Source organism: Rhinoderma darwinii, chromosome 4 (assembly GCF_050947455.1).
Source record: "Rhinoderma darwinii isolate aRhiDar2 chromosome 4, aRhiDar2.hap1, whole genome shotgun sequence".
Classification (NCBI taxonomy): Eukaryota; Metazoa; Chordata; class Amphibia; order Anura; family Rhinodermatidae; genus Rhinoderma; species Rhinoderma darwinii.
In genome coordinates, this window is record NC_134690.1 from 257428943 (window position 1) to 257456595 (window position 27653).

The 27653-nt window shown below is 40.5% G+C and overlaps 1 protein-coding gene across 7 annotated transcripts in view; it reads left to right on the top strand.

Moving 5' to 3' along the window:
- The window catches only part of FAM184A (family with sequence similarity 184 member A), a 273827-nt gene that overhangs the window by 15342 nt on the left and 230832 nt on the right, over window positions 1–27653 (top strand). For 4 of the 7 annotated variants that reach the window (XM_075862411.1, XM_075862410.1, XM_075862409.1 and 1 more), the window contains exon 1: window positions 9825–10187. In XM_075862411.1, coding sequence (XP_075718526.1) covers window positions 10008–10187 — 180 coding nt within the window. In that variant the 5' untranslated portion in view covers window positions 9825–10007. Of the gene's footprint in view, window positions 1–1242; window positions 1319–9824; window positions 10188–27653 lie in introns of those variants that run through there. The other 3 variants (XM_075862406.1, XM_075862407.1, XM_075862408.1) reach the window with 2 other exon arrangements.

Genomic DNA, 27653 nt, shown 5'->3' on the forward strand with positions numbered 1-27653 from the left:
AATTCGAGTGAAGTTTCTTCTACATATAGTAGATGGCAGGGACATTCCAAAACATAAATTACATGGTTAGCGTTAAAATGTAGATATATCGTAACTATGATTAGTTTGTGGATGAATGAACGTGGGTCCTTTACGTATCAACGAACAGTTGATACAGTTCAAGCAAGGGTAACAACCAGTGTTGCTTTTGATTAGATACGTCTGTCTATCTGTCCGTTCATACACCAGATTTTACTAATTTATCTTTCAAGTTTGGCGATCTTCGATATTAGAACAAGGGGGCATTTTGAATTTCAGGAATGTGTGGTAAACATTTTGTCAACATTGGCCAATGACTCCATACAATTTTGGTAATGTCTTGCCTATTCTCTGTGTATGTAGTAACCAATGGTATACGTGACAGTTTTTTAGTCCTCTCTCTAATACCTAACAGTGTTTCCCATTCTGTCATCTCTATCTTCTGTCTCTGATGATTTAAGGTGGATGCAGGATAACCCCTTTTAATAAACTTATTCTCCATAGTCTGCAGTGTACTCTTAGTTTTAATATCCTCACTTGTAATTCCTTTGGCCCGTATAAATTGGCTGATTTGAAGGCTTCTAATCATTGGTCTTGGATGATTACTGTTAAAAGTTAAAGGGTTGTTCTTATCGGTAGGTTTAACATAGAGTTCCATGGAGAAAACTCCATCCTGAAAGTTAACCTGTACTTCAAGAAACTGTATTGTCTTGTTTGAACTTAACAATGTGAACTTTACTGTAGGGTCAATGGTATTAAAAAATGAATGATATGCGATGAGGCCATCCCCATCACCTGTCCCAATGAGAAAGACATTGTCTATGTTCTCCATCCCCTCAGCACATGGCTGAAGTGGTGGGACACATAGATGTACATGTTGGCGTATGTAGAGGCCGTATTTGACCCTATGTCTGTACCTTGGGTTTGTATATAAAACTCATCACGGAAAAGAAAACAATTACCAGTTAATATAATTTCTAATAAATCAAGTAAAAATAGTTTTCTCCTTGTATATTGTGATTCCTGAAGATAGTTGGATACAACCTCTAGACCTCTGTTGTGTTCACTTGAAGTATATAAACTTATAATGTCAAAAGACGCTAGCGTTATATGTTGGTCTGAACCTATTTCAACCTAATTTAATTTATTTAGAAAATCTGATGTATCTTTTATAAAGGAAAAAGCACCAGTTGAAAAATCTCTGAGTATTCTATCCCAAAAAATGGCAATATGGCAAAAGACTCAGTACCATTGCCTATTGGTCGTTCCGGTGGATTTATCAACGATTTATGTATCTTAGGTACAGTATAGAGGACTGGTGTTTTTGGACTCTCTACAATTAAATATTTATGTGTTTTTTCATTAATTATCCCATCATGTAATGCATTGTCAATAACATTTCTGATTCTTTTCGCTATTGTAAACTTAGGATCTGAGGTTACTTTTCTATATACAGATACATCACTTAACTGTCCATGTATTTCTTCTACATGTGAGGTCTATCCATGACGACCACAGCACCCCCCTTGTCAGCGGGTTTGACAGTGATGTGGTCGTCATTCATGAGAGCTTTCAATGCATTGGTCTCCTCTTTAGTCATGCGATCGCGAATTTAGGGGGGTTGTAGCTCATCAGCAGCCCTCATGCAATTTTGGGGGGCTGCTGATGCTTGTGATGGCACCCGTAGGCCAGACAAGGCCTCCGGGTCTGCCATGTACGGAAGCCTATGAGGACCAGCCTCTGTCTGGTCCTGGTAGACTTACTGTCAGAGTGACTGTGACATCACACTGACAGTTGGAATACGTTACGCTACCTAGGTAGTGTAATGTATTCTAACAGCGATCAGAGCTTCAAGTAAAAAAAGAAAGTGAAAAAAGTAAAGAAAAAAGTAAAAAAAGTTAATAAAAATGTTTTACAAAAGTGTAAAAATAAAAGGTTTTTTTCTTCCTATAATAAGTCTCTCATTATAGGAAAAAATTGAAAACGTTAAATAACAGTACACATATTTGGTATCACCGCGTTCGTAACGACCCAATCTATAAAACGATAATGTTATTTTTCCCACATGGCGAACGCTGCAAAAAAAAAGAACTAAAAACAATGCCAGAATCACTATTTTTTGGTCACCACCTCTCCCAAAATATAGAATAAAAAGTGATCAAAAAGTCGCTTGTACCCCAAAAGAGTACCAATAAAAACTACTGCCCATCCTGCATAAAACAAGCCCTAACACCGCTTTTTTTGACTGAAAAATAAAAACGTTACGGCTCTCAGAATATGGTGACACAGAAAATAAATTATTTTATAAACAAGTGATTTTATTGTGCAAACGCTGCAAAACATAAAAAAAAATACATATGGTATCGCCGTAATCGTATCGACCCGCATAATAATGTAAAACTGTCATTTTTAGAGCATAATGAACGCCGTAAGAAATAAAGAATATAAAACACCAAGAATATAAACGTTTCTTGGTCACCAAAGCTCTAAATAAAATGTAATAAAAAGTGATCAAAACGTTGTATGTACCATAAAATGGTACCAATAAAAACTACAGCTCATCCTGCCAAAAATAAGCCCTCACACTGCTCAATCGACCAAAAAATAAAAACTTTATGGCTCTCAGAATGTGTTGATACAAAACAATTTATTTTTTTTAACAAATAGTTTTTTCTTTGTAGTAAAATATAAAAAAATATACACTACCGTTCAGAAGTTTGGGGTCACCTAGACAATTTTGTGTTTTCCATGAAAACTCACACTTATATTTATCAAATGAGTTGCAAAATGACTAGAAAATATAGTCAAGACATTGACAAGGTTAGAAATAATGATTTTTATTTGAAATAATAATTGTCTCCTTCAAACTTTGCTTTCGTCAAAGAATGCTCCATTTGCAGCAATTACAGCATTGCAGACCTTTGGCATTCTAGCTGTTAATTTGCTGAGGTAATCGGCAGAAATTTCACCCCATACTTCCAGAAGGCCCTCGCACAAGTTGGATTGGCTTGATGGGCACTTCCTGCGTACAATACGGTCAAGCTGCTCCCACAACAGCTCTATGGGGTTGAGATCTGGTGACTGCACTGGCCACTCCATTACAGATAGAATACCAGCTGCCTGCTTCTTCCCTAAATAGTTCTTGCATAATTTGGAGGTGTGCTTTGGGTCATTGTCATGTTGTAGGATGAAATTGGCTCCAATCAAGCGCTGTCCACAGGGTATGGCATGGCGTTGCAAAATGGAGTGATAGCCTTCCTTATTCCAAATCCCTTTTACCTTGTACAAATCTCCCACTTTACCAGCACCAAACCAACCCCAGACCATCACATTACCTCCACCATGCTTGACAGATGGCGTCAGGCACTCTTCCAGCATCTTTTCAGTTGTTCTGCGTCTCACAAATGTTCTTCTGTGTGATCCAAACACCTCAAACTTCGATTCATCTGTCCATAACACTTTTTTCCAATCTTCCTCTGTCCAATGTCTGTGTGCTTTTGCCCATATTAATCTTTTCCTTTTATTAGCCAGTCTCAGATATGGCTTTTTCTTTGCCAGTCTGCCCTGAAGGCCAGCATCCCGGAGTTGCCTCTTCACTGTAGACGTTGACACTGGCGTTTTGCAGGTTCTATTTAATGAAGCTGCCAGTTGAGGACCTGTGAGTCGTCTATTTCTCAAACTAGAGACTCTAATGTACTTGTCTTGTTGCTCAGTTGTGCAGCGGGGCCTCCCACTTCTCTTTCTACTCTGGTTAGAGCCTGTTTGTGCTGTCCTCTGAAGGGAGTAGTACACACCGTTGTAGGAAATCTTCAGTTTCTTGGCAATTTCTCGCATGGAATAGCCTTCATTTCTAAGAACAAGAATAGACTGTCGAGTTTCACATGAAAGCTCTCTTTTTCTAGCCATTTTGAGAGTTTAATCGAACCCACAAATGTAATGCTCCAGATTCTCAACTAGCTGAAAGGAGGGTCAGTTTTATAGCTCCTCTAAACAGCAAAACTGTTTACAGCAGTGCTAACATAATTGCACAAGGGTTTTCAAGTGTTTTCTAATCATTCATTAGCCTTCTAACACAGTCATCAAACACAATGTACCATTAGAACACTGGAGTGATGGTTGCTGGAAATGAGCCTCTATACACCTATGTAGATATTGCATTAAAAACCAGACATTTGCAGCTAGAATAGTCATTTAGAACATTAACAATGTATAGAGTGTATTTCTGATTAATTTAATGTTATCTTCATTGAAAAAAGTGTGCTTTTCTTTCAAAAATAAGGAAATTTCAATGTGACCCTAAACTTTTGAACGGTAGTGTATATACATTTAGTATCACCATAATCGTACTGATCTGCAGAATAAAGCTAAGTTGTCGTTTTTACCACATGGGTAAAAACGAAACCCAAAAAGCAATGGAGGAATCGCAGTTTTTTCCAATTTCACCCCACAAAGAATTTTATTTTCAGTTTCCCAGTACATTATACGGTACTTTAAATGGAATGGTGTCAATAGAAACTACAACCCTTCCCGCAAAAAATAAGCCTTCATACCTCTCTCTTGATGAAAAAATAAAAAAGTTATGGCGTTTGGAAGGCGGGGAGTAAAAAACTAAAATGGAAAAGCAAAAAAGGATCAGTCCTGCAAAGGTTAATTAATTTCTATTAAAAAAAATCAATTACTACCACATGTTGGATATTGTCATACTCGGGAGAGATTGCGTTACAAATTTAGGGTGACTTTTTCTCCTTTATCCCTTGTGAAAATGAAAAAATTCAACATTTTAGTGGACAAAAATGTTGATATTCATTTTCACTGCCTAATTCTACTAAATTCTGCAAAAAAAACCTGTGTGGCATAAATGCTCACTATACCCCTAGAAAAATTCCTTGAGGGGTGTAGTTTCCCAAATGGGGTCACTTTTGGGAGGTTTCCACTGTTTTGGTCCCTCCAGGTCCAATCCAGCAAAATCTGCGCTCCAAAATCCATATGGCGCTCCTTCCCTTCTGAGTCCTGCTGTGGGTCCAAACAGCAGTATATTACCACATATGGGGTATTTCCGTAATCGGGAGAAGATGCTTTACAAATGTTGGGGTGCATTTTCTTGTTCATTCCTTGTAAATATTACAAATTTCTATGTTTTTTCAGAAAAAAAGTAGATTTTCATTTTCACAGACTAACTCCAATAAATATAGCAAAATACCTTTGAGGGGTGTAGTTTCCAAAATGGGGTCTATTTTGGGGGGTTTTCACTGTTTTAGCACCACAAGACCTCTTCAAACCTGACATGGTGCCTAAAATATAATCTAAAAAAAAGCAGATCCCAAAATCAACTAGGTACTCCTTTGCTTCTGAGGACTGAGTTTCATTCCGTTAGGACACTAGGGCGACATGTAGGATATTCCTAAAAACTGCAGAATCTGGGCAATGAATATTGAGTTGCGTTTCTCTGGTAAAACCTTCTGTGTTATAGATTTTTTTTTATCACAAATGAATTTCGGCAAAAAAATATGAAATTTGTAAATTTCCCCTCTACTTTGCTTTATTTCCTGTGAAACGTCTAAAGGGTTACGAAACTTTCTGAATGCTGTTTTGAATACTTTGACGGGTGCAGTTTTTAAAATGGGGTGATTTATTGTGGGATTCTAATATATAAGGCCCTCAAAACCACTTCACAACTAAACTGGTACCTGTAAAAATGGCCTTTTGAAATTTTCTTGAAAATGTGAGAAATTGCTGCTACAGTTCGAAGCCTTGTAACGTCCTAGAAAAATAAAAGAACGTTCAAAAAATGATGCAAACATAAAGTAGACATATGGAAAATGTTAACTAGTAACTATTTTGTGTGGTATTACTATCTGTTTTACAAGCAGATACATTTAAATTTAGAAAAATGCTAATTTTTGCAAATTTTCTCTACATTTTGGTGTTTTTCACTAATAAATATTCAATTTATCGACAACGTTTTTCCACAATCATAAAGTACATTATGTCACAAAAAAACAATCTCAGAATCGCTTGGATAGGTAAAAGCATTCCCAAGTTATTACCACATAAAGTGACACGTCAGGCTGTGTCCTAAAGGGGTTAAAATAGGAATTAATCACTATATTGACATTATGTGTGGTTTAAAATATGTCAAAATTTATTACACTGTTTTTTATCAATATTTGTATTTAATTACTTGTAATAGGGACAAATTGTCAAGTCCCCATATAAACCACTGTTTAGTACATAAGGGTATGTGCACACGATGAGAGGCATTTATGTGTGAAAAGACAGACTGTTTTCAAGAGAAAACAGCTGCCTCGTTTCACACGTAAATGCTCCTCCTCGCATTTTGCGAGGCGTCTGAGACGCTCGTAAATCTTGAGCTGTGCTTCATTGAGTTCAATGAAGAACTGCTCAAATTACGTGGCAAAGAAGTGTCCTGCACTTCTTTGCCGAGGCAGTCCATTTTCGCGTCGTCGTTTGACAGCTGTCAAACGACGACGCGTAAATTACAGGTTGTCTGCACAATACGTCGGCAAACCCATTCAAATGAATGGGCAGATGTTTGCCGACGTATTATAGCCCTATTTTCAGACGTAAAACGAGGCATAATACGCCTCGTTTACGTCTGAAAATAGGTCGTGTGAACCCAGCCTAAGGGTATGTTCACACGAGGGCGTCCGTAACGGCTGAAATTACGGGGATTTTTCAGCCTGAAAACATCCCCGTAATTTCAGCCGTAACGGCATGTGCAGGCGCTTGAACGCCGCGTCCATTACGGCCGTAATTAGCGCTGCTATTCATTGGAGTAAATGAATAACGGCTCCAATTACGGCCAAAGAAGTGACAGGTCACTTCTTTGACGCGGGCGTCTATTTACGCGCCGTCATTTGACAGCGGCGCGTAAATTACGCCTCGTGTGAACAGACAAACGTCTGCCCATTGCTTTCAATTGGCAGATGTTTGTCAACGCTATTGAGGCGCTATTTTCAGACGTAATTCGGGGCAAAAACGCCCGAATTACGTCCGTAAATAGGCCGTGTGAACATACCCTAAGAGTTATGCTTGAAAAAGGCTCCGGCATTAGAGCCGAAACGTGGCACAAGGGCAATAAAGAATCCCTTTTTCACATTTCAGTTGGAGTGCTGTCTATTTTTTAATATATGTGGATTGAATTGGAAGCTTTGGTCGGATCCCTGAGGTGTGCACTCACTATATCTTTTGCTAGTGTGGCTTAACGGTGGATGGATAGATAGATAGATAGATAGATAGATAGATAGATAGATAGATAGATAGATAGATAGATAGATAGATAGATAGATAGATAGATAGATAGATAGATAGATAGATAGATAGATAGATAGATAGATAGATAGATAGATAGCAGGGGCGAAATTAGGAGGGGGGTTCCTAGCACCTCTGAGCCGTTGAAAGCTGAAATTCTCTCTGCTACCACTAGAGGGAGCTCACTATATATAAATTAATTTTTGAGTTCAAAGAGAGCTGTAAAAATCCCAATGCAGTGCTCCCCCTAGTGGCAGCTTCAGGATGTGTGACGGAAATCAGGGGATTTGACACTCTTTATAAAAAGAAACAGAGCCCCAACCTTTATAATATATTTATTAAATAAAATGTAATTATAGGTACACTTTCCTGCCCGAGACCACCACTAACCCCTGCACCATGCAAAATAATATAATATTATTTAATATAATTGTGATATAGACAACCTTTGTAAAACAAAAAAAAAATGGTGTGGTGATCAGCTGATCGGTCCGGTTTCTTTACTCCCAGTGAAGGGAAGCCATGGCCAGTCACACATATCCCCTACAGCAGCAGCTGTAAGGGAAATGTAGCATTACACGCCAGCCATTCAAATGAATGGCTGTCCATGGAATGCATTGACATGCTGGGTCTACTGGGGGCCAGAGCTGCTCTAACAGGGACCACGTGGACTTAAAGGATAGTTCTGGAGCTATATTTAATTTTTTTTGCTACACGTGAACTTGCAGAGCTCCTGTTTTGATTAGTCAGGATAAGAAGATCACTGGTGGCCACCAATTCTCCAGGGTGGGAGAAGGCTGTAATACTTAAGAACGCCGGTACAAGTGTTTCAGCTGATTAGTGGGGGTGCCAAGAGTCGGACCCCCACTGATCAGATATTGATGCCATTAATTTTATCTCTCTGGAAAGCCCTTTAAAGGGGATGTCAGTGGAATGTCAGTGGACATGCATGCCCAGTAGCTCAGACCCACCATTCAGATCCTCTTGCATATGGTCGATGGAGTGATTCCTACTATTGTCCAGATAGCCAAGAAAAAAATCAGCACACTAGAATCTGTTTTTTTCTCACATGCACATGAATGGACCACAAAGGGGGAACATCACAAGATCACATGATATAACATCAATATTTATTAGTAAATTGCAAATGAAAAATTGTTTTCCGTGATCTAACAGAGATATGTAATATTTAATTGTGGGATAACTCATTTAATGCTATTGATCAGGTAAATGGATACAGACCTATTTTTTATTTGGCTAAGGTTAGATTCATACGACCGAGTGCAAATTCGGACGTGAAAAACGGCCAATTTTCACATCCGAGTTACATCCGTGCGGGACCCGTTTTCACGGATCCCTCATAGACTTAGTCTATCAAGGGATCCATGAAAACGGAAATAGGACATGTCCTATTTTTTAACGAACCCTTCACACTGTCCGTTAAAACAACGGCCATGTGATTGGCCCCATTGAAATACATGCGTCCGTGTGACGGCCGTTGTTTTAGCGGGCATATACAAAGTTCGTGTGAAGAAGCCCTAAGTTATATGTTTTGAATTTTGCTGCTCTATTCAGTAGCTCTTTTCTCTAGCTTTTAAAATGGAGTCCTGAGCAGGAAACCCTCCGATATGATTCTGTTGTGCCCTAAAATAACATAAGGTTGTCCATAATGTGTTTTTCATTAGAATGCTCATTGTAGTGCACAATTAAATATATAAGGGCATGTCCTCATGTAACGCAGCAATTCCGCAGAAAGTATCAGAAATTCCTCTGTGGAAAAACTGCACCATTTCCTGTGTTTTTTATTGCATAAAATGGTGTGGATTTTGGTGCTTTTTCCTCAATTTTGGGAGATGGTGACATCTCTGAAAAACGCAGCATTTCAGTCCACTTTCCACAGCAGGAATTAACATGCTGCGGTACGAAAAATACGCACCACAGGTGAATTTCTGGTCAGAAATTGTACGCAGCGTGTGGATGAGATTTGTTAATTCTCACCCTCTTTGCTGCTATTGTATTCTGCTGCGTATTTCCGTCTGCAATTCCAGACGGAAAATATGGAGCAATTCCACTACACGTGGACAAGCCCTAAAAATACTAGATCGCTAACTTCTCAGAACACTCTTCATAATATTTTTCTACAATTATTTTCTAAAGCTTACTCTTAAAAACTCTTCTCTGTGATAGCTATGCATAGTAATTGACATATGACCGTCAATGCACTCTCTCATATTATAACATTATCCTGATCATCTGGAGGTTGTCATTCCTACACACGTGAGACAGATTTTCTAACACATTATAGCTCTATTCCATTGAGATCCAACAAAGGTTTTTTCATAGAATGTTTTTCATTTTGCAAAAATTTGCACATACTCCACCATTATTGTTGCTATGTACCAAAAATGCTAAATTGTATTTAGTACATGCATGCATACATCTATTCTGCACTTGCACCCCCCTTATTTTCTGCTCATTCATTGGCTATCCATCCTTACTGAGCCTGTGTTATCCTCACACACAGTGATGGGAGGGGGAGTAAGCAGTGCTTGCCTCAGTCACTGTGCACAGTCACAACCCTCAGGCTGCACATCAGCACATTGCTCTTTCCTAATTCATATACCATTGTGGCTTTATTGTCTCTGGAGTGTCATCGGTTTCTCACCCTCGCTTACTGTTTTATAGGGGGGAGGTAAAAGGGATTTGAAGACGTGAAGATGGCGACAGGGATGAGCTGGCATCAGCAACAGCATTACTACGGTGGAGGGGCTTCTACCAGTACTGCCAAGTTTGTGCCCTCATCTCCTGGTGTGATGGCACATCAAGCTGGACTGAGCATGGAGTATACTGCTGAACTGCACCTTAAGATGAGCAAGAAGATAGCACAGCTGACTAAGGTAACTAGCAGTTGTAGAAAGGGTTAATGATGCTGGAATCCATAGTAGTGTCGGCCTTTAAAGCACTGGCTTCTCATTATTCATGAGTTATGTGATGATATTATATTGAGCTCTAATGTGTTTATGTGTATATATATATATATATATATTTATTTATTTTTTAATTAGTTAATTTTTTTATTTGACTGTGGGTTATTCATAATCGTCTTGAAATATGATGCAAATGCATACTTTGGAGAACTTGAATTTGGTCAGGTCCCAACTTGCTTTTGCAATACCTTGTGCTGGGAGAATGTCTGTAGACATGAGTTTATTATAGTGGCTGTGCTAACTTTGACAAATAATTTATTCAATGAGATGTCATTGCTGCCTAAAAAAGGAGAACATTTTCTCAGTACAAGCATAAGGGTATGTTCACATGGGCTATTTTCAGCCGTTTTTGGGTGACGTAAACGCCCCCAAAAACGGCTAAAAATGCAGGGGCTCAACGCCTACAAACATCTGCCCAATGATGTCAATGGGAAAAAATGGGTGTTCCGTTCCCACTCAATAGAAAAACAGCTCCAAAAACGGGCATAAAAAAACGTCGCAAAAAACTGTAGTTGCTTAAAAAACGCCTGTAAATACGGAGCTGTTTTCCCTTGAAAACAGCTCCGTATTTTCAGCCGTTTCTTGTTAAGCTTTGAACATACCCTAAGGCTATGTTTACACGCTTAACAAAAAACGGCTCAAAATACAGAGCTGTTTTCAAAGGAGAATAACCTCTGATTTTCAGCCGTTTTTTAAGCATCAAGCGTTTTTTACTGCCGTATTTGGAGCTGGTTTCCTATTGAGTCAATGAAAAATGGCTCCAAAAACGGCTCAAGAAGTGACATTCACTGCTTTTTACGAGGCATTTTTTTACGCGGCCGTTTTGAAAAACGGCCATGTAAAAAACGCCCTGTGTGAACGGAACGCCATTTTTCCCATTGAAATCAATAGGCAGATGTTTGGAGGCATTCAGCCCCCTGCATTTTTAGCCGTTTTTCTGGGCGTTTACAGCCCGAAAAACGGCTGAAAATAGCCCATGTGAACATAGTCTTAATGTTATCTTCCCTACAGATAGCATTCAGTATCACTCACATTCAATAACTCTCTTTATAGATGTTTCTGTTTGTATGTTAGTCATATTTCTTGGTTCTATATGACTGTCCATTCCCTGAAAATAACATCTTTCTAGGGTAATATTTGTCACTGGAAGTCTTGTCTTAGCATTGGCAGTGTATAATGTTTCCTCAGTGACTGGACAAGCCACCATTGCTTCAAGTTGGCCAATCTACAACATAGCAAAGTTCGCATATGATGTAGTTTTCTTAAGGGAAACCTCCCATTGAACATATGTACGGCCAAATGTTTGCAACTATATTCCTATGCAGTTGCATAAGTCTACTCGTATTCTTTTTTTCTTTAATCTGTTGCACTGAAAAGCGTTTTCGACTATGATTTTCAATACAGTTGGCGCTGTGAAATCCCAACATAAATTGGCCAAATATATGCCAAGAGGAGAACCGATGTACGTGTTGGGAGATTTTACCAGCGTATAAACTGACCGTTCACCTCAAACAGTGTGAATGTAGCCTTAATGGAATCACTTTTGTTAGCTACAGGGGATTTTGAAAATGGAGCAGTGTATTATGGGAAATGTAAGTTCTATGGATTCCCTGCTGCACCTTTTCAGAATACAGGCTTTCACAACAGACCAGTAGAGCAACTACTAATGTAGAGTTCTCCAATTGCTTTGCTCTGTTTTACTAAAGCTCAAGAGCTATTCCAGAAATAACATTACATTAGGGAATTTTCTCTTTTAAATATCATTGGTATATCTCGCACAAACCAATGAAAAAATAAAGTTTTCTAGTTATATTTTAAATGAGTTTGCCCATCTTTCAAGTTAAAGACCTGTCTGCTGAATTCATTTCCTCCATCTCATTTACATACAAATAATTGTATAAGGCAGATTACACAATGGACAGTATAGCATGCATGCATTGATTCCTGAATATGTTTGTTAAAAGAAATACAGATAATGTTCTATTTACTGTTGTATATGTTTCCATTCATTGTAGAAATGACATTACCTTTAAATGGGTCCTCGTGCTGCAGGCTTTTGAATATACTATTTGTTATAAGACATCTTTCCTGGGAGCTGGAGTTATTACTAAAATGATCCAAATGAGACAATATGTGGTATTTTCCATAGCAGTTAAAGCCCAGGAGTGCCTTCAATTGAACATGACTTGTGTGGATACTGTCTAATATACCTGGCTTCCTCTCTGGAATGCTGAATACACAGGAGACCAGTTACTGCCTGTTTATTAGCAGAAAAAATGGAGACATGTAGATGGCCCTTTTGTGTGCTGATAAATAAGAACATAAACACGCTTTTTCCAATCTCTTTTCATGTGGCATGGTTTATTGAAGCTGCTGCTATGCATATCCGTACAATAGATTGTACTTCAATGCTGAGGTATATACTGTATATTTATGGGAACTTGGGGAGACAGGCAGCTGGAAGTCTGGGATAAGGGGGTGCATGTATGTATGTATAAATGAACATTAGCCAGAAGGGAAATCTTAGCTGTCTTGCCATCCAGGCTCAGTGGTACGTCAAAGTCAGCTCAAGGGTTTCGTACTCAAATGCACAAATTATGTTGGCAGTGGAAAAGAAACTCAGATATTATAAAATGTTAATATATATTAAATTGGAAAAAGCAGAGTTCATATTAATATATTGGACTATCACTGATTAATAAAGAACCGTCTGTAAGTATTTTGGATGGTATTCTGAATGTATGGATTCTTTGCCTTACATGTCTATGATAGTAAGAAGAGTGCACTGTTTCTGTCTGTTTAACATTCTGACATCATCCTGTCAGACACTATGACCTAGATATATCAAGGGTACTAAGCATTAACATTTATTAACTCCTGGCTATGTGAGTGAACAGGAGCAATAATAGAATGATATATTTAGGCCTATATACCACCAGTATCTTCAATGGGTCATGTTCATACCAAAAGTCCTGAAATGCTGTTAATAGCTGTTATAAAGTAATTTGCCGCTTTTCTAGCATAAAAAAAATATATCATAATTTTTTGCTTTTATTTGGCCTCCTTGGTGCTCATGATAGACTGTCCTGCTCGGGGAGGGGATCTGAGCAAAATCTCCTTCCTACTCTGGCAACTGAAGATATAGTCCCTTCTTACTTTCCTGCAGAAGGAATCTCCTCAGCTATACGGCAATGCTACTGCAGGACTTGAAGTGTATCTAAACTTTCAGACGACTTTTATGTGTGTTTACTTGAGGAATAACACTATTTCTGACCAGTATATGACTTGTATTCTGCATATTTTAGCAGTTTTCCCCTCTGCAGTCTATGGGGCTCCCGTAATTACGGGTGGCTACGTGTGTGCACCCGTAATTACGGGAGCGTTGCTAGGCGACGTCAGGGGATAGTCACTGTCCAGGGTGCTGAAAGAGTTAACTGATTAAAAGTTAATTTACCCAGAACTCTTCTTCTTCTTCTTCCTCCAGTCCGACCTCCCGGGATGACATTTCATCCCATGTGACCGCTGCAGCCAATCACAGGCTGCAGCGGTCACATGGACTGCCACGTCATCCAAGGAGGTCGAACTGGATGTCAAAAGAGGGACGCGTCACCAAGACAACGGCCGGGGTACGTATGAACTTTTTTTTACTTTCAAACGCTGCGAAAACTCTGCCCGAAAGGGCTGCACCTTCTCTCTATCCTGATAGAGAGAAGGGGCTGCCGATTAGTGCAGAGAAAACGGGTCGGTAAATACGGGTGGAATACTGGTGACACCGGACCCATATTTACGGGCACGGGTCCTTAAATACTGGTGGAATACGGGTCGAATACGTAAGTATTTACGGGAGGAAAAAAATACGTTCGTGTGCATGGGGCCTAATTCTCAGTTTTCTGTGAGCTAGTAGGTGGAGCCTAACTGCTATCATGTCTTCTATACACAGAGAAGGGGAGAATCCTGCTCTCTTATATCTATCTATCTCATACATTAAGGCAGCAGCAACATGGAAGGCATTGTACAGAAGTAACAAGCAGTGTAGCAGTGAGGTGAAAGAGAACTCCTACAACAAGCAGCTGCAGCAGCATATGTCTCTCTCTCTCTCTCTCTCTCTCTCTCTCTCTCTTTCTGCCTCTTTCTCACTCTGTCCCTGCTTTCCTTCTCCCCATTCCATAGACTTATATGAGCAGCTGTTACTTGATCCTTCAGTGAGCTGAGAGACCATCTTGTCTAAGACAAGATAGAGAAAGCAGTACATTCAGAATGAGTGAGCAGTTTGGTGGCGGGGGGTTGGGGGGGTAATAAGTAAAGAAAGAGGCATTTTTCTGTAATAAGATATATTACAAAGTTTCTTTGCTTATACTATTGAGTTATGCAAAGTTTGTTAAAGTGTAGTTCCTATTTAAAGGATCTGCTTCTAACGCTTGGGTGCCAGATAGCACAGGACAAATTCAGATGTCTTGTGAAGTCCATGCCTCGATGGATCAGCGCTCTTTTGGCTGTATTAGGGGGAGCTACACAGTATTAGGCTGGTGGCTTTAATGTTATGACTGATAGGTGTATAATGTAGTGGGACAATGTACAGTACTTGGAATAAAGACTTTGCTTTCCAGAATGAAAATCATCAGAGCAGACATTGAGCCATTCAAAAATGCTAAAAGATTTTAGCTGTGAAGCCTACATAATTGTAAAAGCATTCATAGCCTATAATAAACAGACATTATTTAATCAAACAAACCAAAAAAACTTGCATATTATAATTACTTTATGGATTTTGACATGCAGTTATGGTAGGTTTTGGAGAGGCAGGAGAAAAAAACAGATAGAGAGAGCCCTTTTGACGTCACTGAGGAAAGTCCATACACGTAATCACCAAGGGTTGTTTTCTTTAGGGTATGTTCACAGGGCCTATTTACGGACGTAATTCGGGCGTTTTTGCCCCGAATTAAGTCCGAAAATAGCGCCTCAATAGCGCTGACAAACATCTGCCCATTGAAAGCAATGGGCAGACGTTTGTCTGTTCACACGAGGCGTATATTTACGTGCCGCTGTCAAATGACGGCGCGTAAATAGACGCCCGCGTCAAAGAAGTGACCTGTCACTTCTTTGGCCGTAATTGGAGCCGTTATTCATTGACTCCAATGAATAGCAGCGCCAATTACGTCCGTAATGGACGCGGCGTTCAAGCGCCTGCACATGCCGTTACGGCTGAAATTACGGGGATGTTTTCAGGCTGAAACATCCCCGTAATTTCAGCCGTTACGGACGCCCTCGTGTGAACATACCCTTAGAAGAAAACGAAATTCTGGCTTCTAGAGAGACCCAGAATAACTTAGGCTACATTACGACGAACATGTATGATTTTTTGGGGGGTAAAAAAAAGGCAGCGTTTTTCCAACATTTCTTGTCCGTGTGCGTTGCGTATTGGCATCAGTGTGCTTTGCGTGTGTCATTCGTTTTTCACATCCGTGCAAGCAATTCATTTAAAAAAAAAAATATGTATTTCTCTGCTTTTCAATGTATTTGATGTGTGAAGCATGGACAGCACACGGATATTGTCCGTGTGCTGTCCGTGGTTTTCATGCACCTATAGATTTCAATGGGCGACTAGGTGTGCAAAAACGACCAATATAGGACATGCAGTGAGTTTCACGTAACTGAGACTCGCTGCATGAAAACTCACGCATGTCTGAATAGCCCCATTGAAGTGGATGGGTCCGTGTGCTGTGAGTTATATCAGCGCACAGCACACGGACGAGGGTTGCACTTGTCTGAATGAGCCCTAAGGCTTCATCCACATCCGCTTTGGGGGCTCCGTTAGAGGCCTCAGTCGCAGATTCGGTGGAGATTACCAGAAACAATAGCGCAGTATGCTGCGCTATTGTCTCTGGTAAAACAACGGACACCCCGATGGAAAGGCGACGGAACCTATTAAAGTTGGTCAACGGAACCGTTGCTTCCGTTATTCCCTTGTTCTGCTCCATCAGAGGAATGGCCCGATGTAGGTCTGAACATAGCCTAAGTATGAAGACTAAAAAATTGTATCTGTTCTAAAGGCCAAATAGGCTGTGTGGGTGAGTATATATCTTAATTGTTTTCCCTTTTACATTTTTAGGTGAGAAGTAGCTATAACTTGATCATTTTAGTGTGCTTATTAGTTTTAAAGGGAACCTGCCACTAGATTTGAAGCCACTAAACCACCAGCATGCCATTATGCCATTTAGTGTTCTAAACCTCCCCATGTCAAAAACGGCCATTTCAGAAATAGTTAGTAAAGTTACTCACAACTTAATGAGAGGTTTCCTGGTGGCATGAAGCGCATTCACATTGTGCACATAAAGCCGAGGACACTTCATCTCGCTTCACTGCGCATGTGCAGTGTACTCTTCTCTGTATCATGTCCGCAATGCGCAATCGCCCGGTGCCGCTCCCGGGCTCACCTCGGTAAAATGCAAGTTACTTTACTAACTATTTCCAAAGCTCAAATTTTTGACCTGGGGAAGTTCGGAATACTAAACCCCAGCAGCCCTAGTAACAGGTTCTTTTTAAAATGAATCTATAGTATGTTTGTGATTATATGGTTAATTGAATGTAGAATGTTGCACCGACCACTGAGGCAGATCCCAGGGAGCAGATGATCTGATTGAGTTTGACACTGTTTGCTCTTCTATAATTACAAGGATATTGTATCCTTGCTGTTGTTAAGCGTATGATTGGCGAATGTTTTAATTAAATGAGCGAGTCAGACCAAATTGTAATAGCTTAGAAGAAAATGTTTTCGTAAGACTCCAATTAGATATTGTGTGTTTATTCCTATGATATGTATCTTTATATTTTAGCACCCACTAAATGCATAGCAAATCATGATTACTGCTTTTTTTTAAGGTATCAGTGCACTGCAGCTTGTTGCTCATCGACTCATCAGGCATAATCAGAAATGTGATATTAATTCAAAGGCTTCATATAACGAATGAAAATAAGGATATTGGAAACGACACATGGCAGGGTATTTAGTAATGCATTTAAATTCTCCATTTTGAAACACAAGCTGAAAACAAAGATGGTGCTTTAGTGAAGGTGATGGTATAAAGCAGTTGACTGTTTGTCTTTTTCCTTCTGGAGGAGTGTTTTTTGCACTTTAGTTGAAGTTATTCATTTTTCATTTATACAAGGGGTAATAGAAGCAAAAGCACTCCACAACTTGTTATGGAATTTCTCCTGAATACGGTAATACCCCGTATGTGATCGTAAACTGCTGTATGGGCACACGGCGGGGCTCAGAATGGAAGGAGTGCCATTTGGCTTTTGAGCACAGATTATGCAGGAATATGTTTTGGTTGCCCTGTTGTGTTTGCAGAGCCCCTCAGGACCAGTACAGTGTAAACCCTTAATAAGTGACCCTATTTCGGAAATGACCCCTCTCCCCCAAAGACATTTATCTAAGGGTGTAGTGATAATTTTGACCCCACAAGAGTTTTCCAAAATTTTATGCAAAGCTTGAAAAATATATATTTTTTACAATTATGTCTTTTAGTGCCCAATATGTTGTACCTAGCTTGTATTATCAGACATACTCCCCCCATAATCTGTTATGCAGATTCTACCCTGTACGGTAATACCCCACATGTGGCCATTATCTCTTGCTTGGGCACACAGCTGAGCTCAGAAAGGAAATATCACCATGCCTACTTTGATCATATTTACTAAATTGTCACATGAAAACAGACGTGTAGAAATATTACAAAAGCCTGAGAAGTGCCCCTATTTTAAAAACTACACCCTTCAAGGAATTTTTCTAGGAGTGTAATGATCACTTTGATCCCACAGGAGTTTTCCTGAATTTGATGCAAACCATGAAAAATTGCAGATTTTTCACAATTATTACATTTCAGTGCCCAATATGTTGTGCCTAGCTTGTGTTATCGGATACGCTCACCCCATAAATTGCTATGCAGGTTCTCCCGGGTACAGAAAAAACCCACTTGTGGCCATTATCCCTTACTTGGGCATTCGGCAAGCTAAGAAGTGAAATATCTACTTTAGTGATTTTTACAACATTGTACAGGGTGGGCCATTTATATGGATACACCTAAATAAAATGGGAATGGTTGGTGATATTAACTTCCTGTTTGTGGCACATTAGTATATGGGAGGGGGGAAACTTTTCAAGCTGGGTGTTGACCATGGTGGCCATTTTGAAGTCGGACATTTTGTATCCAACTTTAGTTTTTTCAATGGGAAGAGTGTCATGTGACACATCAAACTTATCGAGAATTTCACAAGAAAAACAATGGTGAGCTTGGTTTTAACGTTACTTTATTCTTTCATGAGTTATTTATGTCATTATGGGTGTCAGGTCCGAGCATTCCTAGATGAACAGTTTCCTGGATCTCCCGATCTGACCCCCTTAGACTTTTATCTTTGGGGTCATCTGAAGGCAATTGTCTATGCTGTGAAGATACGAGATGTGCAGCAACTGAAACTACGTATACTGGAAGCCTGTGCTAGCATTTCTTATGCGGTGTTGCTATCAGTGTGTGAAGAGTGGGAGAAGAGGGTTGCATTGACAATCCAACACAATGGGCAGCACTTTGAACACATTTTATAAGTGGTCAGAAACTTGTAAATAACTCATGAAAGAATAAAGTAACATTAAAACCAAGCACACCATTGTTTTTCTTGTGAAATTCTCGATAAGTTTGATGTGTCACATGACCCTCTTCCCATTGGAAAAACTAAAGTTGGATACAAAATGGCCGACTTCAAAATGGCCGCCATGGTCAACACCCAGCTTGAAAAGTTTCCACCCTCCCATATACTAATGTGCCACAAACAGGAAGTTAATATCACCAACCATTCCCATTTTATTTAGGTGTATCCATATTATTGGCCCACCCTGTATTATGATTACAACGCTCAGAAGTGTTAAAATCTTAGACAATTCAGAGAAGTAAGCCTGATTTGAAAATTATACCTCTTAAGTGAGTTTTTAAAAAACAAAAAAAATTCACATTTTGTGGATACATTTCTTAATAAAAATTGTTGTGCACGTATTTGGTTATAAACAATATGGTGGACAAATTAATATAGATTTTGTGGATGTACTTGGATACATTTTCATGGACTAATTAGTAAAAAATTGTGTGGACAATTTAGTTAAGAAAGTTCGTGGCACATCAATTAGGAGGTTAAAGTAATGGCGTAGCCATTAGATGGTATAATTTGGCATGCACCAATTAGGATTAAAATTTATGCCACCGCAATCAGAGAGAATAACTTGGCGTGCACCAATTAGGAGTAAAATGTATGGTGCAGCGCAGCAATCCGGTGGTATAACGTGCTGTGCGCGAATTGGGAGTTAAATTGTATGTTGATGGGGGTGATTCAAAGACCACCACCACCGAGGAGGATGGGGGGCAAGATGTGGTGATGCAGGGGTTAAGCACCCTTTTTGGGGATCAAGGGGTTAGCAGGTGTTTTTAGGGCCTAATTCTTCCAGATCTGCAACTGAGCTCACTCTAACCATCTCACTAAAGGAAATGAGTCAGTTAGAGCGTGGGCTCTGGTAAAAAAAACGCCCTCTCATGTGTCATAAGGGTAAGGCCACACAGAGCGGCCCTGACACGGTCGCAACGCAGCTAACAACCGCGCCGGCACGATGTTCGGAGCGTCTGTCAAACAGCCTGTTAGTGGCAGCACGTTAATGCGGGTAAACCGTCCCTTTATTTGCAAAATCATGCGGCGACAAATGAATACACCTTTTATAGCCGTACGATATTGCAAATTACAACAACTTACCCCCTATTCGTTTGCTATGGCAGCGCCAGAAAAAGTCGAACACTGCACTCGGCTATCTCCGGCGCTCTCATAGAGAATGACTAGAGCGGCAGTGCGCATACGCATGTAACTGGAATACTCCTTAACGAGGTATTTGACAGCTGCTCCTACATAGTGCCAGCACGTTTGTTGGCCACGTTGCGACCGTGTCAGGGCCGCACCGTGTGGCCTTACCCTAATGCTGTCATTGGTCAGTTGCATTGATTGACCAATCACAGCGATCACCGAGCGTGGACCACCATAATTGGTTCCCCGGCCGTTAGTAGTGATTGGCTGCTGTTGGTGATAACAGCCGTCACTCCTCTGTCACTGTGTCATTTGATGTCGTGGCCGTTGAAGGCCATAAGGTAGTAGTACGACATGGTGCGCAAATGCGCTACTTGTGATAACCTACTATTAGGGCTTGGTTGGGCAAGGGGTTAAAGGTTATGTACAACTTTGAAGCAAATATTTGTTTTTCTTCTTAATAAATCAATGTTTTAAGTGATTTGCAACAATAAATTGACTTTTATTTAAAAAAATATTTGACTTTTTAAGATACAGCTTCTATATATCCTGTATACATAGAAGCTGTATTGTTTCGTCAAAGTTGATTCCGTCATGTCAGCTAAACTGACTGTTCGGCTGATAGTTGCTCACACATGATCCAGCTAATAATGATCACATCAAAGTTCACTAACGTTCAGAACAATACAACTTCTATGTACACAGGATACATAGGAGCTGCATCTTAAAACGTAAAAAATGAAAGTCAATTTAAAAATTGTTGTAAATCACTTAAAACATTGATTTATTTAAAAAAAAGAAATTGCTTTAAAGGTGTACATATCCTTTAATACAACCCACAATAACTACTTCTGCCTGTTACTGGGCTGTACAGCAAAAGTTGCCAAAACAGTTCCCCCTCTCAAAAATTACTCAGCTATTGGCTGAAGCTGCACCACACTGACTTCCTGCTCTGTGTAACGTCTATGGCCGTGGGCCGTCGTTCAGACTTACCCTCTGACAGCCCCGGCCATGGACATCTGTGTTCTCGGCGGCATTTCCCTCCAGGGAGACACCGGCACTCACTTCCTGGTTCTGGGACTGTTTCCAGCTACTATCCCGCTACACGGTACGGCCCAGTGGGTCCACACCCCACGCCGTGACACTCTGCTCCTTTTATGCACTCTGCACATAATACTGTGAGCTCCCTTTCAGGTCCAAATGCAAGAGGAATTAGCTAAAAGGAAGCAGAAATCTTTCAGTATTAACAGTATTATGTGCAGAGTGCTTGCAGGGGGCAGAGCAGGAAGTCAGTGTGGTGTAGCTTCAGCCAATAGCTGCAGAACATTGGCAACATTGGCATCGTTTTGGCGACTTCTGCTGTACAGCCTTGTTACATGCAGCGGTAATTGTTATTGCCTGTGGTGTTAATTATATATATTTTCCCAGAGTTTCACTTTCCAGATAATGTATATTCATGCTAAGGCAAATGTATTAACAAAGTCAGTAAATAATATAATTATTTATATATTTTTTGCGTTGCTGCCACTGTCACATTCTCCTGCTTGCGTCTTGATTAATGTAATTATCCTTATTTTGATTGCAGAGAACATACATTTAATAAATAATAGTTTTAGCTGGGAAGAAAAATGTATGCAATTTAAAATAATTTGTACCCAAAACATATAATAGTCTGTTTTATTTTTCAAATTATTTTTCTGAATATCATCGGACATCATGCCAAGTGAAGTTTTAGGATTTGGCAGTCACATAGTTGATTCACATTTTGGTACTAATCTTTCTTTTTAGACATGTCAATGTAAATTTCATGTGCCTAAAAAATTGTTGATTTCTGATTTCTATTACATAACATTTTCAATAAAACTGTTTTAAAAAGTAAAGTACCCAAAAAATATATATGGTATACCTAAGTCCTGTTCCACAAAACCTATGCTGGCTTTCTATTACTGGTTGTTTGGACACCTTTTTTTCCTGCGTGCATGACAGTCAAATGTATATGCTCTTCTGTGAGTTTACTAGTCATCAACATATACTGTATAAGTTTATAGGGATTCTCCCTGATATTACTATATTAGAAGTGCATGGAAAATGTTGGTTAATGACAACTAGAATGTGTGATCCTATCTCATCTGCTTCCATGGCAGTTAATATGAAGTCACCTTTCCATTTTTTTGCCTTCCATGCATCTTTTTTATCACCCACCTTGTAGGCAGGGCCACACAGCCCCCTTGTAGGTAGTGTCACACAGCCCCCTTTTAGGTAGTGCCACACACCACCCCTTGCTGATAGCACAATACCCAATCCCTTTACATAGCGCTACACCCCCCTCCCTGTAGATACCGCCATTGGGGCTCTCTCTAGGAATGGAATCCCCAACTCGAGCGTTGCCAACACTCTGGCCATGAATTCCACTCCTGGAGGAGCCCCTGACGTTACTGTCCACGTCAGGGGCTTCTTCAGGATGGGAATGCCTGGCCAGAGCTTCGGCAACACCAATAGAAGTGCCACCGATCCTATATAATGCCACAGTGCCCATGTAGATAGTCGCAAACCTCCTTGAATATAGTGCCACACACCTTCCTTTGTAGATAGTGCCACACTTTCCATCTGTAGATAGCACCACCCTTTCCCCCCTGTAGATAGCGCCACATTTTCCCCCCTGTAGATAGCGCCACACACACCCCACCCTGTGGATAGCGCTACACCCCCTCCCCTGTCCATTGGGACTCCCACTAGGAGCGGCATCCCCAGCCAGAGCGTTGCTAACCCTCTGGCCGGGGATTCTGCTCCAGGAGGAGCCCCTGACGTCACTTTCCATATATGGATAGGGACATTGTTGTATTCCGCTTCAGGAGGATCCCCTGATATCACTGTCCATATATAGATAGTGACGCCAGAGGCTCCTCCAGGAGTGGAATCTCCGGCCAGAGCATTAGTAATTCTCTGGCCTGGAATCCTTATCCAGGAGGAGCTCCTGACATCACTGTCCATATATGGATAGTGACGCCAGGGGCTCTTCCAGGAGCGGAATCACCGGCCAGAGCGTTGGCAACACTCTGTCTAGGGATTCCACTCCAGGAGGATCCTTCCCTCACTGTCCATATATGGATTGTGCCACCAGGGACTCTTCCAGGAGTGGAATCACCAGCAAGAGCATCAGCAAGGCTCTGGCCTGGGATTCCGCTCCAGGAGGATCCCCTTACATCACCGTCCATATATGGATAGTGACACCAGGGACTCCTCTAGGAGCAAAATCACCGGCCAGAGCGTCAGCAACGCTCTAGCTGGGGATTCCGCTCAAGGAGGTTCCCCTGACGTCACTGTCCATATAGGGACAGTGACGTGATGGGCTCCCTCTAGGAACAGAATCGCTGGCCAGAGCGTTACTGACGCTCTGGCCGTGGATTCCGGCAGTGAAGCTGTGCCTTGGGAGACCTCTTAGCCAGGATCAGTTTTTCACTACACCATGGCCTCTACTCTGTGCCAGTCACTGCACTGGTTGCCTATTCACTTCAGAATGCAATCTTAACTTATCACTCTCTCCCACAAAGCTCTCCACAGTGCTGAACCTCGTTACATCTCCTCCCTTATTGCTGTTTACTGCCCTACCAGTGCTCTACGTTCTGCCAACAATCTAAGACTACCATTCCCTATAATCCGAACCTCCCTTTCCCGTCTCAAGACTTTTCCCGTGCTGCACCAATCCTCTAGAATGCACTACCCCAGACATTCAAAATAATTCCCAAAATCCACAGTTTTAATCGTGCCCTGAAAACAGATCTTTTTAGATAGGCCTTTCACATTCCCTCATCTGACACCTTTCCTTTAACCCCCCCCCCCCACACTTACTATAAATTTCTTCAGAACCTCATCCCTTCATACAACAGTGTCCCTAACACTTCCCTAATGCACTTCATATCTGTGTATTCACAGGTACTGACTTCTGGCTCATTCAGCTTTCTGTGTGCTACCCTATTTTTGTAAAGGATGGCTGGACAATTGTATCAAAAAAAGCACTTTTTACATTTTCTGTCACCCCTTTTTCCTAATAGATTGGAAGCTTTTGCGAGCAGGGTCCTTACTCCTCTTGTTTGAATTGTTAAATAATTTTGTCACTCTGTAATGTCTGATATTATCGGTACGCATATCCTCTGAATTGTAAAGTGCTGCGGAATATGTTGGCGCTATATAAAAATATTATTTTTAACCCCTTCCTTCATTTGGGCGTAACTGTGCAACCATTTTAGAGGTGCTTTCCTACAAATGGGCTTACATTTACGCCCATACGGTGAAGTGTACACAGGAGCTATAATATACAGCCGACATTCCGCTGCAATAGTCGAGATCGGAGTTACCTCCGATCTGAGTTATGGTGGCATCAATAGCGGTTGACAGAGGGAGCTTGCTTCCCCACGTGGGGTGCTGATGTTTACTATGTTAAATAGGAAGCCCAACAGTGGCCTCCTGGTTGGCCATGTATGAAAGCCTATTAGGCCTTTCCAGAGGCAGGACCTAATAGGCTGCCTTTCAGTGGAAAAATTACAGTTACAATACACTGCTCTACATAAGTAGTGATGTGTATAGTACAGGCAATCAGAAGATCAGGCCTTCAAGTCACCTGGGGGACTCAAATAAAAGTAAATAAAAGTTTTAGAAAAATAAATAAAAGTTTTAAGTAATAAATAGAAAAATTGCCCTTTTCCCAGATCAAGTTCTTTATAATTGCAAAAAAATAGGTATAGCCGCGTTCATAATGACCTAACCTCTGAAAAGTTTAAATAAAAAACAATATCAGAATTGTTTATTTTTGGTGACTTTACTTAGAAAAAATGGAATAAAAAGTGATCAAAAAATTGCATGTACCCCAAAATGGTACTAATAAAAACTACAGCTCATCCCGCAAAAACAAAGCCCTTACACAGTTCCATCAACAGAAAAATAAAAAAGCTATGACTCTTGGAATGCAATGATGCAAAATGATGTCCGTGATTTAATTTATAGGGGTTTTGTTTCGAAAACCCCACGTCATAATTTGCTAGACCTGACAGGTGGACCCAATAGTTGCAGCGGAGATGATGATGTTTTGGAGACGTGTGCTGCATATAAGACTTGTGAAGAAGCCAAAGATTAGACAATACTGAGGCGCGGATAATTTGTACAATACCCCGATTTACCATATAATTTGCCATGTTCCAGGATACAAAAAGCTGGCCGTGCACATCATACAGATGGCAAGTTATAACGCTTACCAGATTCTTTCACTTTTAGGAAATGGCTATCAAGGCCCTAATATTTTAGAACCATTTAGGGGAGGGCGCAAGCACATCTGCCCCAAAACATAATCTCCCCTGGAAGCGAGGCCACCTGTATTGTACCAGAGCAACACTTTCCCAGCGAAGCTATCTGATATAACAAAAAAGGGAGGTTCCCAAAAAAGGGATAAATAAGAACACCATTTATAAGTGCGATAGCTGCCCTAAAAAACCTGGCCTGTGCATAAAGGATTGCTTTAAATCTTATCGCACATTATTATTTTATTATTGATTTACCCCGTTATTTCCACCTTATTATTCCCGGATATGCTCCGCACAGTTTGCATATTATTCGTTTAAATACCAGTAAAACCAGAAACAAAACTACTGCCGAGCAAAGATTGCGCTCCAAAAGTCACATAGCGGATTCGCAGTCCACCCAAAGAGCTGCTTATGACCTTATATGGGGTATTACTGTACTCAGGAGAACCCGCTTAACCATTTATGGGGTGTGTGTCTCCAGTGGCACAAGCTGTGGCACATCATATTTGGCACTGAAAAGGCATATCTGTGGAAAGATGGCAATTTTCAGTCTTCAATATCCACTGAACACTAATTTCTGGAAAGCACCTGGGAGGTCACAGTGCTCACTACACCTCTCGCTGAATCCCTTAAGGAGTGTCATTTTTCTAAAATGGGTTCATTGCTCTGGTTTTTTTTTTTAATATTTCACCTTTGCAATTTTTTCAGAATTTGTAATTGTGAACCAAGTCTTTGTAAATCACCTAATTAGGCCTCAAATGTTCATGGTGCTCCTTCACTCCTGAGCACTGTCACATGTCCAGGCAAAAGACTAGGGCCACATGTAGAGTGTTTTTAAATTCAGAAAACACAGCATAATAATTAAAGAGCTGTCTTTTCACAATGGCCCAAGCTGGGCACATCATATTGGACACTGAAATGGCATATCTATAGAAATAATGCAATTTTCACATGTTCGGTACATGTTACATGTTCGGTCAAAATGTTTTTTACACCTCTAGATTAATTCCTTAAGAGGTGTAGTTGAAATGGGGTCACTGTCCGAGGGTTTCCACTGTACTAGTACCTCAGTGCAATGCAACATGGTGTCCAGAAACGAATACAGTAAAATCTGCTTTCTAAAAACCAAATAGCGCTCCTTCCACTTAGAGCCCTACCATATATCCAAACTGCAGTTTACAACCACTTATGGGGTATTGCCATTCTTGAAAGATGATGCTTTTTTTTCTATAGCCCGTGTGAAGATGAAAATTTGAGCTATAGCTACATATTATTGAAAATAAAAATAATTTTCCATTTTTACATCTATAGTCTAAAAAATTTGCTGAAGTGGATTAAAATGCTGACTACACCCCTAGATAAATTCCTTGAAGGGTTTAGTTTCCTAAATGGGGGTCACATATTAAGTCAGTTAGAGTTAGCACTCGCCCAATAACGGACGGGCAAGAGACACGTAGTACAATATGAAAAATGTGCTGACAGAATCCCTACGATAAATGGGGGCCCTCGATAAGTGTGTGAAAAACAGAAAAGGCTGCAGGGGCTACGTATGTTGCTATATGTAGGGAGGGGGGGTTTCAACAACCCCAATCCATATATACTAAAAACAACATAATCATCATAAGGCCGTTATATAGGGACCTGTAGTAGCTGCAGAGAGAGTAAATTAGACCCTAGATGTCCTGGAACAATTTCCAAAGCTGGGCACCAAGAAGGTGAAAGGGACCATACACAAAAATCAGTGACCAAAACAGAAAATTGTTAGAGGAAAAAGGTGTAAGAGATCTGTTCATTAAGACCAGCAGGTTTAGTGGTATGCATGCGGAAGATACATTGGGCTTCTTTTTGTAGGATCCGCTTATCCAGCTTACCACCCCTAATTGATGGTCGTATTTGCTCAATACCCTGAATTTTAAGGGTGGCCGCCCTGGTGACATTCCCAGACATGTCGTGCCACCGGAGTATCCTCACTTCTTCGTATGTCACCTATATGGTCCCTAATCCACCTTCTAAACTCTCTGATTGTCTTCCCCACATATTGGAGCCCACATCCGCATGTTATGATTTATACAATGCCCCTGGTTTTGCAGTTTATAAAGGATTTATTCTCATATAACGTTCCCGTGGTATTACTGGAAAAGTTTTATCGGCACAGTATGGATTCACAAGCCCTACATGACCCCCATTTAAACGTCCCCTTAACTCCATGTGTCAGCTAAGATGTCTGTACTTGTGGTTGCAGATA